General features: G+C 39.2%; 1 protein-coding gene across 13 annotated transcripts in view; it reads right to left on the bottom strand.

The window, feature by feature from the left end:
- The window catches only part of RAPGEF2 (Rap guanine nucleotide exchange factor 2), a 193,083-nt gene that overhangs the window by 6,964 nt on the left and 169,286 nt on the right, over positions 1 to 16,833 (bottom strand). For 11 of the 13 annotated variants that reach the window (XM_065693582.1, XM_065693517.1, XM_065693501.1 and 8 more), the window contains 9 exons: positions 14,401 to 14,641; positions 13,766 to 14,149; positions 11,952 to 12,163; positions 11,742 to 11,865; positions 11,094 to 11,117; positions 9,817 to 10,040; positions 8,819 to 9,004; positions 6,952 to 7,104; positions 1,338 to 1,563 (listed from right to left, as the gene is read on the bottom strand). In XM_065693582.1, coding sequence (XP_065549654.1) covers positions 1,338 to 1,563; positions 6,952 to 7,104; positions 8,819 to 9,004; positions 9,817 to 10,040; positions 11,094 to 11,117; positions 11,742 to 11,865; positions 11,952 to 12,163; positions 13,766 to 14,149; positions 14,401 to 14,641 — 1,774 coding nt within the window. The remainder of the gene's footprint in view (positions 1 to 1,337; positions 1,564 to 6,951; positions 7,105 to 8,818; positions 9,005 to 9,816; positions 10,041 to 11,093; positions 11,118 to 11,741; positions 11,866 to 11,951; positions 12,164 to 13,765; positions 14,150 to 14,400; positions 14,642 to 16,833) is intronic. The other 2 variants (XM_065693572.1, XM_065693508.1) reach the window with 2 other exon arrangements.

Here is a 16,833-nt window from a genome sequence, read left to right as displayed (position 1 = left end):
ATTTGCATTAATGACTAATTCCATTTTGAGAACAGAACACTTCCCTTTCAAGTTTGTCCTCAACAAAACAATTACTGGACAGATAACCTGACTTCAGTGGAGTAATTTCAAAAGGTAAAAACCCAACTTCGCAGCAGCCCTTTGACATATATAAAGGGGGACAGACTGATAGGTTCCTTCTGCTTTCCCAGCCATGCGAAGCAAAGGATCATAAGTTAAAGAGTTTTAGCAGGAGGCAGCTGATATTCAGGTTTAAGTTTCAGCTTTTCAGAATTTGTTTTGTGCTTAGGAAACTCTGAAAACCAACTTTTCAACAGTGCTTGCAAATGGAAACTTATTTTAACCTCATTTGGAAACCCATGCTACTTCATGGAGCAAGTATGTTCTCTATAGCCTTTCAGGAAGTAAAAAAGCCTGACACTATCACTTTACATAGTACTAGAGAAAACCAATAGTGTCACTTTTGTTCAACAGCTATCCAGGCTCCTGGGATTTGTCCTTCCAGGGCAGCTTGCTATGCAGACTGGAAGCCTGCTCTTCCACATATTTAAGACAGCCAATTAAAGAGTTTGCATAGCCTGGTATTCCCAAAACTGAACTATACCAGTCTTAGAACAGGTTTACCATGCGCAAGACCCCACAGGGTTAAAAACTCTGAAATCATTTAGAGGACTGAAGCATCCAAATAACAGGTCAGAAAAGTAAATGGAGACTAAATAGGATCCAGACCTCCAGTTATTTTCAGACCAAGGCTCACCACTAGAGCGATTCAGAGAACTCCTCACAGCACTAGCCTCCCCACCATTACATAAGCTAATTACCTAGAAAATTACCTAGAAATCCAGCAGCCTAATGTAAATTTTAGTTTCTGATTATTGTTGTCTAGAAGAGATATATGGGGTAAAACATTTTTGAGTTAGATAAATACATATTTTTGTATGAAATTAACTGCAAAATTACTAGCTTGATCACTGAATAACTGTATGAATAATTTCTCTAATTTTTCAGTTGATTCCCCATCTAGAAAAAAGGCTATGATACTAGTCTGCCATAAAGAGGATAATCTACAGCACTATTAAATACTCAGATGATAAGGTCTACTGAGATAAACTCTTACTTCTATAGACCTCATCACATACTCAACGGTGCAAAACCTTTTCTTGTCAGAAAAAGGAACATTATCACAAAACATGGCATTGAAATAATAATTTTTAAAAGCAGTGGAAAAAAAAATAGTATTTGAGAGAGATACAGGGAAAGGTACATGAAAAAATATAGACATACATGCCACATAAGTATGAAAGTATAAAGTAAGTAAGCACAAATAAAATTCCTACCCTAAGCTGTATTGATCTGGTTCAATCATGATTCTTCTATCAATCCTTCCCACACCAAGATTTGTCTCCACAATGCTGACAGAATGCCTCTGTCTCCTCTCATCATGCAGAGAGACTGGCATAGAGTCAAAAGAGGAATTGCTGACAATACTAGATCTGGAAGAAATTTCGCTGTGACCAGAATCTGAGAAGTTATCCACCGTGCTGCTAGGAGCCAAAGTATAGCCTGCAAAGGGAACGTCACGTTAGTCAGACTTTCCGAGAAGACTACTCAGTCCTTGCCAGGCAGCCGGCAATACTGCTATCATAGTAAATCAAAATTACATTTACGCAGAAGCAGAAGATATAGACAGATAGCAGAACTATGTAACACTATGTATTCTGTCTCTTATGAAGAGATTTAAGACTGTGGGAACAAGCACTACTTACTGAGAAACCAATGGCTCACCGTCCTCTTTCTCTGCCCTTCTCTCCCAAATAATTTTCAAATGCATCATTATACTGTATGCCCACATTATGAGATCTCACTTCTCAAATAACTGCCTGTATGTAAACATTGCCACCAAGACTGGAATGAAAGAGGTACCCTGGACAATATTACTGCTTGAAGTACTCCAAGGGACCTTCTTACACAGTTTTTCTGTTCTGCAAAGCTACACTTCAGAGATGAACAGCAGGTACAACATAAACCCCAGATGTCAGGGCTGATTGCTTATTATGTATCTTGGCTAAGATGGGCCAGATTTTCAAGCTTGCTTTGTGGTTCTTTGCTAACTAATTGCATTCCAAATAGCATATATTACCAGAATTATACTGTAATTTGGAGGTATCACTGACACTGCCAGACTGAGATAAAATCTGCAAACCATGTCAGAGACAAATTCAGCAAATTCAGCTTTAGTTTTAGCATTAAACAAAGTTGTGCTGAATGCTTTTGCCAGTTAAGTTAAAGATCATTAAACAATGTACTTCCAACAAGTAACTGCAGTTTTCATTTTCCGCTTTCAGTCTATAAGCATCAAGATGACTTCAACTGAGCCATCCCAATTCATTTGCTAAGAACATGGAATTAATACTGTCATTTTTGTCTGAAAGAACATATGATTAGCTTCACATCACCACCAAACCAAGCTTGTTGTTTGTTTTTTTTTTCCATAATCTTATTTGATTTGCTTATTGCAAAAAAGAACCCCTATTTTTCTCACTATGAGCCAAGTACAGATCCCAATTCCTTTTTCAAGGAATGCACAGGCATAACCATATTTATAGCGATTCACTATTTGTTCATGTAGTATTTGAGAGAAATCATGATGCCAGCTTACAAGGACTGAAGGTGGTAATCTATGTTTTCTCTACATAACATCCACCTCCATTTGATCTTACTAAAAATCACTTGAATAGAGATTTTGGATAGGTATTCATACTTTCTTGCAATATTCATCTCTCCTAATCCAATTGGACATTTTTCCCCCTCCTTTTCTTTCTATAAGCCCCACCTATCCCAGAGGCCATTGATGAATTGTTATTCTTGCTACTGTTCTCACTTCCAAGAAATGAGAGGAACAGGTTAGATCCATCAGTCTAGAGCCATAAGGCCTCAACTGATTGGAACTGCCATCTACCATCTTAAGAAAAGGGCTTAGCTATCCATTTGATATGAAAGTAGGAAAAGCAGTATATATGAGTTCCAAATCCTTATGATCCCTGTGCAGTTTAGGGACAGCTATTGCTACGCCAAAATATCCAACACACTCATCTCTAGCATTCTGAACTTCTCTTATGAGAACTCACCCTCCATATATGTCTTTTACCATAACATTATATCATGCAACTATTAAACTGAACTTTTAGTGTATTCTTAAAAGATAAGTATGTGCAATACAACTAGGTTATCATACTTTCAAGGGGACTTGTTTAAACTACAGGAAAATATCTCTGTTCTCTGTTTTGTGTATTCATAACCAGAACATGTACAATGAAAACACAGGCTTAAAAAACAACAAAAAAACCCCATTTTTAAGTCCTAAATTCAATTAAAAAAATTAACTGATGAAGTCACTAAAAAAAATTCCATCAAAAAAGCTCCAATGTGTAATAATGTTCCTCAAATACCCAAATTTAGACCATGGGACTCTATTTTAGAACACACAACTTGATCTGGGAGGCCACGTCTACTGGAGGCTGGTGGAGCTGGTCTAACAAAGGGGAAGGGCAGTTTTGGTAGGAGGCTTGCCAGACTGGTCAAGAAAGCTTTAAACTAGATGTGCTGGGGAGGCAGGCATCATTCCATCCCAACACACCCAGTCAGTTGCCAGCACCTATAATAAATGCTCGGAGCAATGTAGACGTATTCCAGCCGCTCCAGCCAATGAGCTGGCTTTATTTGGAGCTTGGCTCAGATGCCTCTATACAAACGCCCATAGCATGGGAAACAAACAAGAGGAATTAAGAGATGTGTGCACATCTACGGGGGTATGATATAATAGGCATCACAGAAACATGGTGGGATGGCTCCTATGACTGGAGTGTTGGAATGGAAGGTTACAGGCTCTTTAGAAAGGACAGGCCCGGCAGGCAGGGAGAGGGAGTTCCTGTTTATGTTAGGGATAGGCTGGAGAGTATGGAACTCTGTCTGGGGACAGGTGATCGGTTAACAGAATCTGTGGGTCAGGGTTAAAGGGAAAACAGCTGTGGGAGACATTACTGTGGAGATCTGTTACAGACCACCTAATCAAGGAGAACCTGTGGATGAAGCACTCTATAGACAGATAGGTACAGCCTCGGGCTTGCAGGCCCTTGTCCTCATGGGGACTTCAACCACCCTGATATCTGTTGGAGCAATGGTACAGCCCAGCACGAGCAATCCAGGAGGTTCCTCGATTGTGTGGAAGACAGCTTCCTTCTGCAAGTAATAGAGGAGCCGACAAGGAGAGGTGCCATGCTTGACCTTGTGCTCACCAACAGGGAAGGGCTTGTTGAGAATGTGGTACTCCAGGGCAGCCTTGGATGTAGTGATCACGAGATGGTCGAATTTGAGATCCCCAGGAGAATGAGAAGAGCGTGTAGCAAGCTCACTGCCCTGGACTTCAAAAGAGCAGACTTTGGCCTCTTCAAGAACCTGCTTAGTGAGGTTCCATGGGATATAGCTCTAGAGGGCAGGGGGGCCCAAGACTGTTGGTTGATATTCAAGGATCACCTGCTACAAGCTCAGGACTGCTGCATCCCAACTAGAAGGAAGTGCAGCAGGAGGGCCAGGAGACCTTCTTGGATGGATAAGGAGCTGCTGAGAAAAATTTGAGGGAAAAAAGAGGCTTATAAAAGCTGGAAGCAAGAAAAGGTGGCCCGGGAAGAATACAGGGATGTTGTCCGGGAAGCTAGGAAGCAGGTTAGGAAAGTTAAGGCCCAGTTAGAATTAAACTTGGCTACGGGTGTGAAAGGTAACAGGAAGGGATCCTATAGGTATATTGCAAATAAGACAGATTAGGGCAACGTGGGCCCCCTCTGGAAGCTATCAGGAGAACTGGCTACACAGGATTTGGAGAAGGCTGAAGTTCTGAATGACTTCTTTGCCTCAGTCTTCACTGGCAAATGCTCCGAACACACCACCCATGTCTTGGAAGGCAGACGCAGACTCTGTGAGAATAAAGACCTTAGGCCCACTGTAGGAGAGGATCTGGTTCAAGACCATCTTAAGAACCTGAACGTGCACAAGTCCATGGGACCTGATGGAATCCATCCGCGGGTCCTGAAGGAGCTGGCGAATGAAGTTCCTAAGCCACTGGCCATCATATTTGAAAAATCATGGCAGTCAGGTGAAGTTCCCAACGACTGGAAAAAGGGAAATATAACCCCCATTTTCAAGAAGGGGAAAATGGAAGACCCAGGGAATTACAGACCAATCAGTCTCACCTCTGTGCCTGGCAAAATCGTGGAGCAGATTTTCCTGGAAGGCATGCTAAGGCACATGAAAAACAACAAGGTGCTTGGTGACAGCCAGCATGGCTTCACTAAGAGGAAATCCTGCCTGACCAATTTGGTGGCCTTCTATGATGGGGCTATGGAACTCATGGACAAGGGTAAGGCAGTTGATGTCATCTACCTGGACTTGCGCAAAGCGTTTGACACTGTCCCACAAGACATCCTTGTCTCTAAATTGGAGAGACATCAATTTGATAGGTGGACCACTTGGTGGATAAAGAACTGTCTGGATGGCCACACACAAAGAGTTGTGGTCAACGGCTCAATGTCCAGCTGGAGACCAGTAACAAGTGGTGTGCCTCAGGGACTGGTGTTTGAACCGGTCTTGTTCAACATCTTTGTCGCTGACACGGACAGTGGGATTGAGTGTGCCCTCAGCAAGCTTGCTGATGACATCAAGCTGTGTGGTTCGGTTGATGCGCTGGAGGGAAGGGATGCCATCCAGAGGGACCTCAACTCGCTTGTAAGGTGGGCTTATGCTAACCTTATGAAGTTCAACCTTGCCAAGTGCAAGGTCCTACACCTGGGTCGGAGCAATCCCAGGCACAGCTACAGGTTGGGCAACGAAGAGATTCAGAGCGGCCCTGCGGAGAAGGACTTGGGGGTGCTGGTCAATGAGAAAATGAACATGAGCCAGCTTCAGTGTGCGCTTGTAGCCCAGAAAGCCAACCGTATCCTGGGCTGCATCAAAAGGAGCGTGACCAGCAGGTCGAAGGAGGTGATCCTGCCCCTCTACTCTGCTCTTGTGAGACCTCACCTGGAGTATTGTGTGCAGTTCTGGTGTCCTCAACATAAAAAGGACATGGAACTGCTGGAACAAGTCCAGAGGAGGGCCACGAGGATGATCAGGGGACTGGAGCACCTCCCGTATGAAGACAGGCTGAGCAAGTTGGGGCTGTTCAGCCTGGAGAAGAGAAGGCTGCGTGGAGACCTCATAGCAGCCTTCCAGTATCTGAAGTGGGCCTATAAGGATGCTGGGGAGGGACGCTTCATTAGGGACTGTAGTGATAGGACAGAGCCATGGGTGAGATGATTTAGTGTGAGGTGTCCCTGCCCATGGCAGGGGGGTTGGAACTAGATGATCTTAAGGTCCTTTCCAACCCTAACTATTCTATGATTCTAAATATCCAGTGTTTGAATAATGAGGCTGCTAGTACAATGTTGTGTATTAGTTATTTGAATCCTGAATATCTGAAACCTGCCTATCATATACAGGTCACATCCCATCGAGATGCATGACACAGCAAATAATTCCTCTAATAGGCTAGTACGTTGTACAAAGATTTTTCAGTCCCCCCATCCTTCCACTGGTAGGAAATACTGATCATGGTGATATTTTTGTCAGAAGCAGCTGCAGTGGGAGTGAACTTCTGCATCAAATCCTGTATCACATCAGGCTATCTTAAATGGCTTTTATTAACCAGAGGGCTTTCAGGTATCCCTGAAATCAGGTTTCCAGGTATCCTTTCACATATCCCACTCTGCACTAAACTTCCTGCACTGTAGCTGACCATATGTGACAAAACTAGGAGCTGCAGCAATAATTTATCCTGAGCGTCCAAATGCTTTCTCAGAAGTTTCCAAAGTCTATGAGTTTCAACAGGAAACAGAATGAGAAATATTGAATGTCTAATACCTTTCCTTGGAGAGCTCTGTGGTGAAGTGGGAGGTGAAGACAGCTGTGAAGATGCACTTGAGACTGTGTCTTCAGATTGTTTCTTGTGACGTTCCAAGCTTCCTTCTTCAGATAATGAAAGAATTTTCTTTAAAGCTTGTGGGGAGTTAATGCCTTTAAATAGAATTAATGTAGGTAGATATGAAGTCCAGTAGAAATACATCTGTTTCACAATGCATTTATACAGCACACAGGGAAAAAAAAACTATTTTTTTTTTCTGGATATTTGTGAGTTTCTGACACCAGATTAAATGAAGCAAGATGTTTAAGCCTATTCCTGGTTTAATATAGTAATCTACAGTGCTGCATATTAGTGCAGCTGGTCTTTCATTCTGGCCACTTGAAAGAAATACTTTGTCAGAGAAAACACAATGCAGATTTGGTGTTTCAGGATGCTGCCTATATAATTATACAAAACAAGGACATGCATAGTAATGGTTACTGAGAAACTTGAACTATATTATGCTGAATACAGACACACAAATCTCACTGTTTAGTGAAGGCTTATATAAGTAAGAATTGAAACTGTTCTCATTTCTTTTCTATTCAAAGTAGCCTACAAGGTCAAATAAAGATGGAAAGAAGATTAATAAGACCACGTTTACAAAACAAGGCCATCCTGCAGCTGCCCTTCTGCTTTTCATTTTTGAGAACTATCTCTGCACCAGCTTATTTTGGGAAACTATAGAGTAAAAACATCCTAAAGATGACGTATGATGTAGAGATCTAGGGCATCAAGAATTGTTTTTCCTCAGGCAACATTTATCCGTTTTTCTCTTTCCTTCCCCTCAAAAATTCACCCTGGGACAGTCTTTAGAGTGAAGATGGAGCTTTCCTGACAGTTTTTGCAGTAGAGGTTATTTTCAGGAATTCTACAGAATTTATCTTTGGTCTGCTGGATCAGAATCCTGTTAGCAATAATTTACAGCTGCTTCATCAACATAACCTAGCAGTTTTCCAAAACATTCCCACCATGAATAATAAGAAAGTCTATGGAGGTTCAAAGTCCTTTTAAGATTAAAGTTTAATGTTAAAATCAACAAGAGCTAGATGAATATTGAATTGTTTCTTACTAATTTTGCTGCTTCTAATGTTTCACTAGCAGCCTAAGCTGAGCACAAGTAAAACTAATAAAAAGGGAAATCAGAATTAAGCTTTTCTGAAATCACCACCATTCTGACATTACCTTGCCAATAGGAAGGGCCACTTATGCTACATACATTTATTAGGAATATTACCATACTGCAAGTGATATGTAAGAAGTTCTTTAATAATGCATGTATGTCATGTACACATGCCGGGACAGATTTGGAAATCAGATTAGAAAAAAATCCTATAGTCCAGTACCTATGATTGACATATAGGTAGCAATGACTGAATAAAACAATAAAAAAAAACCCACTAGAGAACAGAAGCCAAAGGGATAATTCTCAACGAGAATCTTCAGGCCGACCAGTTTCAGCAAGCCTGAATTTCACATTAAATGTTCAGGTTCTGAAAGAAACACCAAAACTTATGATGCACCTCACTAATCCCTTTGGAAAAGTTAAGAAAAATCCCAGGGTGGGCAGTCAGAAACATTCATTCTTTCCAGCTGCTAGTAATGGGTAAATACTTACACTGATTAAACTGACAGGGTGCTTTCCTCAATTTCTTTCTTTCCATTTTTAGAGAAAAGAATTAAGCATACACACTGCGTGAAGTGGCATAACCTGCTTATAAAACTACCAGAAATAAATGCCTGAATCTTATTTGATTCAAAAGGCCTCCCTGACATAAACAAACAAACTTCAGAGTATTAAACCGAATGCTTCATTGTTCCACTTACCGAATGGTGGGAGGTCTTTGACTGGCACTTTCTTGCGGGAAGGATAGAGAGATACAGCAGGGACCTGCAATGCTTGGTTTACTTTATGTTGCTGCTGTTGCTGCACTTTCTGCTGGATGCCTGCCCGGGGAGCCACTGGTGATGTTTCAGATTTTCCAGATCGCTTGTCTCCTGTATTCTTCGGCACTTGGCAAGAAATGGGAGAAAGCGCAGAATGAATAGCAGTTAAAATATTGTGGGAGTTTCAATCTGAGCAGTGTAAATCACTCAACTAATAATTAAAAGGTGCTTAAATTGTACAATTAATGCATTAGGACAGCTTTACAGAGAAAAGATGAAGAGTGAAAAGAGGGGGAGATTTAAATCCTTTTCCTCTTAATGTTCATATTTTAAATATGTACATTATCAAATGTATTTAACTCTCTTTCTCAGAATAAAACTCTCATAAATGACTATTGTTATAGTTAACAAAAGCATGACTGGAAGTTATACTGGGCTATCATAAGGACGACAATTACTATTTTTTGCTACCCTGAAGGAAGAGAAGGGCATAAGGTACAGCATTCCCTCAGTCAAAATGAAACCAATATCCAGTATAAGGTCCCTCTCTGCTGCAGCCAGGTGCAGCCCTTCAAGTGTTTCTGAAACACCTGGACATAAAGAAATCCCCTGTTGCCTCCCAAGGCCAAGATATCCTGGATGACCAACTCTATTCACACCAATAGCCTGGGTACATCAGGACTGTGTGGGTCCTCCATACCCTCTGTATGGAAAAATCTAAAGAACCCTTTTGCACTTCATCGTGACATCATCTGAAAGCCTTATCTCCTATATAAATGCTACACCTCTGTATTATTGATCTGCAAGATGATTTCCTTAAGATTCAGAGACGTTTAGTACTTCAAAATAGCCAGACACATCATTTCCCAGCTCATTGTCTAGTTACTGTTCCCAATTACTTCCTTAGAGAAGAATATGTAACAAATGACAATGCTCACATGTGTTGGTGGCTGGCTCACACTGCAGAGACAGCGTCTGGAGGCTCTCTTCATCCATTTCCAGATCCAAGTTCGAGAGATACTGCTTTACTTTCCGGGCCATCTGAGCATCCTCATACAGTTTTTTAGCATTAAGGAAGGAGCTGCGACGGACCCGCTTTTTATGTCCCCCTGTTTGTGCAACATCCAGCACAGCTGCATTCGTACTGCCCTGGCTGAGAGATCTGGAGTGAAGGGGTGCAGGAGGGAAGAGAAAAGAGGGGAAAAGTATGACTTAGTCCAACACAGTATCACTTAGTAAGCATGAAACGTGCAAAAGATTGCATGAATGTCAGTCTATGGTCAAAGCTTACATGCCTCATTCCAGTAAGTCAAACAGCTATAACAGACAGAAAGATGAGGGTCAGGAAATTGTTTTACTTGGTTACAGGCACTATTTTATTTACACAAATATTTTAACCTATTCTGCTCCAACTAGGCAATATCACTTCACACATCTAGAAAAGCATTCAAGCTAGCTCTCTCACGTAAGCCAACTACTAAGAAGATTGGAGCATTAGAAAAAGCTCATGCAGAGAGGCAATGCTGACAGAAGACTATAGCTGAGGTTTGAATTTCAATACATATACAGAAGGCATTTTGAAAACTCCCTAAATACTTTTAAAATCAGATCGTATACAAAATATGCAGCCCAGTTTTACAGAACAGAACAGAACTTCCTTGTGACTTGCTAGACTGAAGACAGCTTTTTGTTAAATAAAATGATCAGCTAGCTTATGAGGAAACAAATGTCATGCACACTTCAATGTATGTATGCCTATATGAAAGCTATGCATTGTTCCTGAATTGTTAAGAGTAAAAGTGATGGCTGAATTGTAACATGAAAATAAGTTAATTTAGCAGATACTGTAAGTTTTAACTTTTGTATTTGTGACAGTTGCTTATTGGGGTAAGAAAGTTTTAAAGCAATTTTCAGCTGTTGCAACCTTGCCATTTTACAATTTCTTTTTTTACCAAAAGTCACTTCCTTTGGGCATTTAAGCTGGATGTGTGGAAGGAGAGCACCCCGCTCCTACCTACAATCACTTATAATTTACAATGTTTGTTTTTAAACATCAAAAGCAAAAGCACTCCTGGATGAAAATGTATTGTCAGTAAAAAAAGGGTTAACAAAAGAAAAAAATATCAAAGCACCAGAAAATTAGGTAGCAAGTAGGAAACAATGCAAATGGTAAGGGAAGAATGAATGTCTGTGCACGTTGTCTCCAACCACTTACCCCAAACTCCTCCATTTCTTCTTCCTGCAAGTGAGAGCCAGGAAGAGTAAAGCATGGGTTTAAGAAGAGACAGAGAAAGATCACAAGCTCAGAAAGAAAAAGACCAGACCTCAGGACAAGCAGTTCTGGAAGCCCACAAACGTTAAAAAGAGCCTTGATTTGGCCATTCAGTCAGATATTACAAACTCTTCCAGCTCAAATTAAGAAAAAGAGTATGCAATAAGCTGGTCTAACATGAAGCCAAAGAGCATTCACTCCCACGTTTTCTAACACTGCTAGATGACACTGTTTCAGATACATCCCCACTTCTACTAAAGCCTTACGGGTGGCACACATCAATGTTAACATTTCAAACAGATTAGTATGTAGCATTCAAGACAGTATCTCCCCCTCCTTGCCATTAACAGAATCTCATTTTTATGAAGTAACTGGCAGCTAAGGAATAATATAAAACTTCTTAGCATACGTTGATAAACACAAAACGTAATTATTTCTCCAGTTTCAGAGCACCACATAATTTCAGTAAATTGTTTACAAGAAGCAAAACAACTCATACTGCTCCAGTACAACAAGGGACACTTCAAAAGCACCTCTTGTTGATACCTAGCCCTCTCTCAGTTGGGAAAAGCTCTAATGAATCCCGCTTACCTCGTTCTAAACATTAAAGCAGGATCCATGTTCACAGACGCCATACGACCGACATGGCGTATCTCCTTCGCAATCATTCTCAGCTTCTCAAAATTGACCAAGCCCTCCACTTTTGAATCATTTCCTACAATCAGCAATTAACAACATCAGTTATCAGGTTGTAAAGCTAGTTAGTCAGCTGGTAAAAGATGACATACTTTATGCATTTACCTTCATGAAGGAATGTAAGGTCTTTTTTGATAACGGGAAACAGGGGGATAATGGGGGGCTGTAGATTTTGGCTGTTAAGGACATTACGATATTTTGCCATATTCCTAGATGGATCAAACAAGTCCTGTAGATCTTGAAACAGTTTTTCATACTTGCTTGGAAGCTTTTCCCAAGTAGTTCGGAGCCTCGCAACTGGTGCCAAATTCAAGCCACTTGAAAAAAACAAACAATGCAAAAAAGTTCAACAATTGAAAGAAACAACAAGAAAAAATACATAGAAAATAACATGTTAAATTTTGTATGGGATAAATACCATATAGCCAGAATAGCATAGCACAGCAATGTCAGTAAAGGAACAGAAAGTGAAAACTTCCCTTTTGCCAGCATGCGTTATGGAACAGTGAAGATTATTTTTATAAAAGCTAGCAATACTGGAGATATCTGCATGGATGAGTATAGAGGGCATGTATTTACTCTTAGTACTTTGGAACAGTGTTTTAAATTGATAATGATATCATAATCTAGGAGCACCTCAGGATCACCACTTATTTCCAAATTACCAGACTGGAAGAAAAAATATCTTCCACCTACATGATATTTAGGTGGTGACAGCTCAGTGATCCACCTTCTTGCTTCAATAATCCACCTGACTTTGTTGTGTCTAGATCGAATTGTTATAACAGATTCTATATATTTGAGGTTATTTTGAAGCTGTAGCTGGTACAAATTTCCCCATCACCACCTTTCATGGCATTGCCTTCATTGCTATGCGTTTCTACCTATGGGAAAGTTTGGTTTTTAGAATCTTTCCCTTACATTTTCCTAGCAGGCAGGCTGCTTTTATTTATGAAATAACAGAGCTAAATCTTGAGATTTTCATGTCTCAGAGAGATTGACTTGTTATCAGCATAGTTCCTTGACTTTGGAACCTGCCACATTTGATTGAATGGGTCAAAATTAGAGGTCTTCAGAAAAAAAAAAAATCACATTCAATCTGCTGACTAAATTTGACACAGGCTTGTACCAGAGACAGTGATACAATTGTCATTTTAATGCAACTTACTCAAGCTTTTTCATAAGAGACAATATTTAGTGGTGTGTTTTGGGGTGATGTTTGGTTGGTTTTGGTTTGTTTTGTTTTGGGTTTTTTTGTTAGGTTCTTTCTGCTTAATTTAGAAGGCTCTTAAAGGAAATGCGAATGTTTTAAAAAATGTGCATAAACACACATTATCCTCCTTTTCGTTCCAAAACTAAGAAAAATTTTCTGCCTGAAATTGGCAGTGCTTTTTTTATTCTTATTAAAAGAGCTTTATTTACAGCTTATTATATGGCATCATAGTCTGCTACTATCAGAGTTCCATCCAAGAAACTATTGATACGAGGAAAACCAAAGCCAACATATCATGGCTCAATGAATTCAAGATATTGGGAACTATGCATAAAATGATGAGCACTCTTTAGGAAATTAACCCACTCATTTATGACAATGTTAGAATTTTTCTTCATATAACTGCTGTTTCTTTGGATCTTTATCTTTAAATAAGTGCAGTAGTTTCTCTAATTCCATGTTCACCAATGACTCTTGCTTCAACACCTTCAGTGATAAGTACATAATAGTAGCATTCCAAATAATATTTCAGCAAGCATTTTGATGTCATGTTCAGATTACTGGTAAATGCCATCTTTATTGGATTGCCAAGTGTTGATGTTAGCAGTATTAATTGGTTTACTCTGTTAAATGGACTTTTTGGTTTAGACTAACATAAGTAAGACTTTGCTTTTCACTCAGAAGTAAAGTTATTAAGGGGCAATACCTAATGATGGCAAACATTGAGTTGAAGTTCTTGCATTCTCTGCAGTGTAGTGCTATCTTAATGAAATGCTTTATGATCTTCATCCTTTTCAGCTGGTTAGTTTCTCTTAGAATCTCAGAAGCTACCCAGAATGTTTCTTGATTTATCACCTCTTCAAACTTTTTTAGATTAGTGCAACCTGTTTTTGATTTCAGTTTAAACAAGTCATCTATGTATTCTGTGGGTTCAATATTACGGAATAGCTCAAAGTTTCTCATGGACAGTTGGGTAGCCACTTCAACAGTACTGAGCTGTAGTAGGGAAATTTGACTTTCCCTTAGTAACTCTTGAGCATCTTCATCTGAACAAAGAGTTTCTGTTTCCATGTTGTTCTTCAGGTAATACCTGTAAAAACAAAAATTCAAAAAGATGCTAGATATGATATACTCAAACACTAGTGAAAGTCACAGTAATGATCAAGTCGGAATCATAGAATAAATGGAATTTCACCATGCCTAGATATTAATAAGAAGTTGCATAAAGAGCAATTTCTTTTAAAGTAACAGAATGTTAATAATTAAATAACACTTCTATTAACAAACTTTTAACTCAATAAACTGGCATCATCATCTTGAGCTCACAGTCTCTAGTCTCACCTGCCACTCAGTTGTATCCTGTCAGCAAGCTTGGATAACTGATCCGGAAGCCTCCTTTGCTTGATTACACCCTCAGGTGTGACAGAAACTTCGCATAGTGAATATGCATCAGGGGTTGCAGTGAGAGCAAATTCCCTGATAGCCTGGATGACCACTTCTTTTGCTGTTGTGTCTTTACTGATCATGATGTAGCGGCTTTGTTGATCTGCCTTGAAAACCCTCAGAACTTGATCTGGCAAGTCTGGAAAAAAATTACATTCAAGGTATGCAATTCAGTAAAGCACAAAGGAAAAAAAGGTTGTAAAACAAGAAGGAGCAACAGTATCAGTTACATTGAGTCTAGTTAAGTCTAATTACTAGTGCTATCAGTTTTTATCACAGTATCATTGTTTCACATTGTTTCAAATCTGTCCTTATAAAACACCTTTTTCGATTAATTGGGATTTTTTTAATTAAAGTCTAGTTCTTTTAACAAACAGGGAAAGAAATCAGGCTATTGATGGGGCAAAACAAAAATATGTTAATGTTTACAAAGTATGGCCAGAAAACCTTAAAAGTACTCTGATTTTCACACATATTGAGTCCTGGTAAATTCCATTTAAGTCTGAGGGAAATCAAGGACTCTACCCTATAGACTGACATGTAAGAACCTTAAGCAAATTAGGTGATAGGAGTGTCAATCTTCCTAAGGGTGTTCTTAAAGACAACAGACTAATTTGCCCAAATCTGATACTCAACCATTGTGGCACATACCTTAAAGGGAAGGCGTGCACATGTAAATAGCTAGAAAGGTGCATGTATAATGGCCAGCATGCATGTATACACAGATAAACTGCAACAGTATTACTGCATGCAAGTATTTAATCATCAAAAGAATTCTATCCTTGATACACCTTTATTATTATGATTTCAATGTAAATAACAAACTTAAAACTTGCTTTTTATTTCTCCAAGTGTCTGATGACAAGAAACTTTCAGTGAATACCTACAGGGCAGCTGCTTTTAGGAATCTGGGAAATTAACAGCCTAAGCTTTAAGGAAATACCAAATCCACATATATTTTGATATTTCCATTAGTGTATGGAAATCAAGACCCATTAACCAACTGAAGTTGATTGTTATAATTGTATTATTTAATGCGTAAATACAGCTAAAACTGTACAGATACTCATCACTGGATTTTTTACTATAAGGTATTTTTAACTGACAAATACTTTCAATTAATTCAATTTCTTCCCTCTGTTACAAATAACCTTTTCTAGTTTTGTGTGGCATGACATCTAGTCATTATTCTTTCTTTAATAAATATATTTTGAAAAAATATTTCCTTGTTTTAGATCATAAAGGTCATACAAACAAGAAAATAGAGAAGCAAGTCTTCTGAGTCTACAGCCAATGAATTATCATTATGAAAAAAACACTGAAAAGACAACTGCCAGATGAAAACATGCTCTCTGATACAACCACAGTCTTCTCTTACAAGACCTGACTGTGCATAACATGTATTCAAGTTACTACAGAAAATCTATTCAGAAACAGAAATCTTGTGACAAAAGAACAAAAAATAGCATCTTCCTACTGCTGTTGCATGTCTCCAAAATAATCATTTGGAAAGCATTAAAAAAGATCTCTAAGATAGGAATTGATTTACATGCCACAATCGCTGCTTAAGTTTAAATATATCAGTTTACACAGTTCACACAACTAAGCCTGTAACATTTAAGCTTACAGTAGTATTTTTGCAGCTTGAGAAGCACTAATACTAAAACACATTAGAATGACATTGATGATTACATCATCAGCTACAGATAAGAGGTATCAATACAGGCCAGTTTTTAGTCTTTTTGTAAGTTTTTGAGTCAAATGCACAAATAGCTTCTAACCAGCAAGCTAATTTTGCCTTTTATCACCAACTCTACATTGACAGATCTTCCTTCAGTAACTGGTTGAAGAGGGATACAAAGCAGCACCTGAAAATATTTCTACATTCTTTGACATCTTGAAGAAGGCAGAATCCAAAGACACAGCCTTTCAGAGATGTTAATAAAAACCACAGAAACCACTCTCCAGTGGTCTCTTATTGCCTCTTGCCATTACCAAAATGCACTCAAAGAAATGCTATGAAGGTTGGAAGCTACTGTAAACAATACCAAGGTGAGAACTTCCTTAACGCTCCCAAGAAACAAGCGCTTTGTATAAGGAGAAAATAACCTGCTCTGCTGGATCACTGAAGTCAGCATGAAGAAATGCAGAGAACAGCAAATAGAAAAGTATTATCTTTGCACTGTATTTTACCATCCAATTTCTCAGGCTGCATACCTATCAGAGCTGGTAGCAAAAGCATTACAGAGAACACAGAGAAGTCTGGTAGCAATTGAAATGATTATAGCTATAGCAATGGTAGCAAGAAATTCAGCACAATAATTCTAAAAT

The sequence above is a fragment of the Lathamus discolor genome, chromosome 1, assembly GCF_037157495.1.
Source record: "Lathamus discolor isolate bLatDis1 chromosome 1, bLatDis1.hap1, whole genome shotgun sequence".
NCBI lineage: Eukaryota > Metazoa > Chordata > Aves > Psittaciformes > Psittacidae > Lathamus > Lathamus discolor.
The sequence above is the reverse complement of the archived record's forward strand: the minus strand, read 5'-3'. Positions and strand labels throughout refer to the sequence as shown.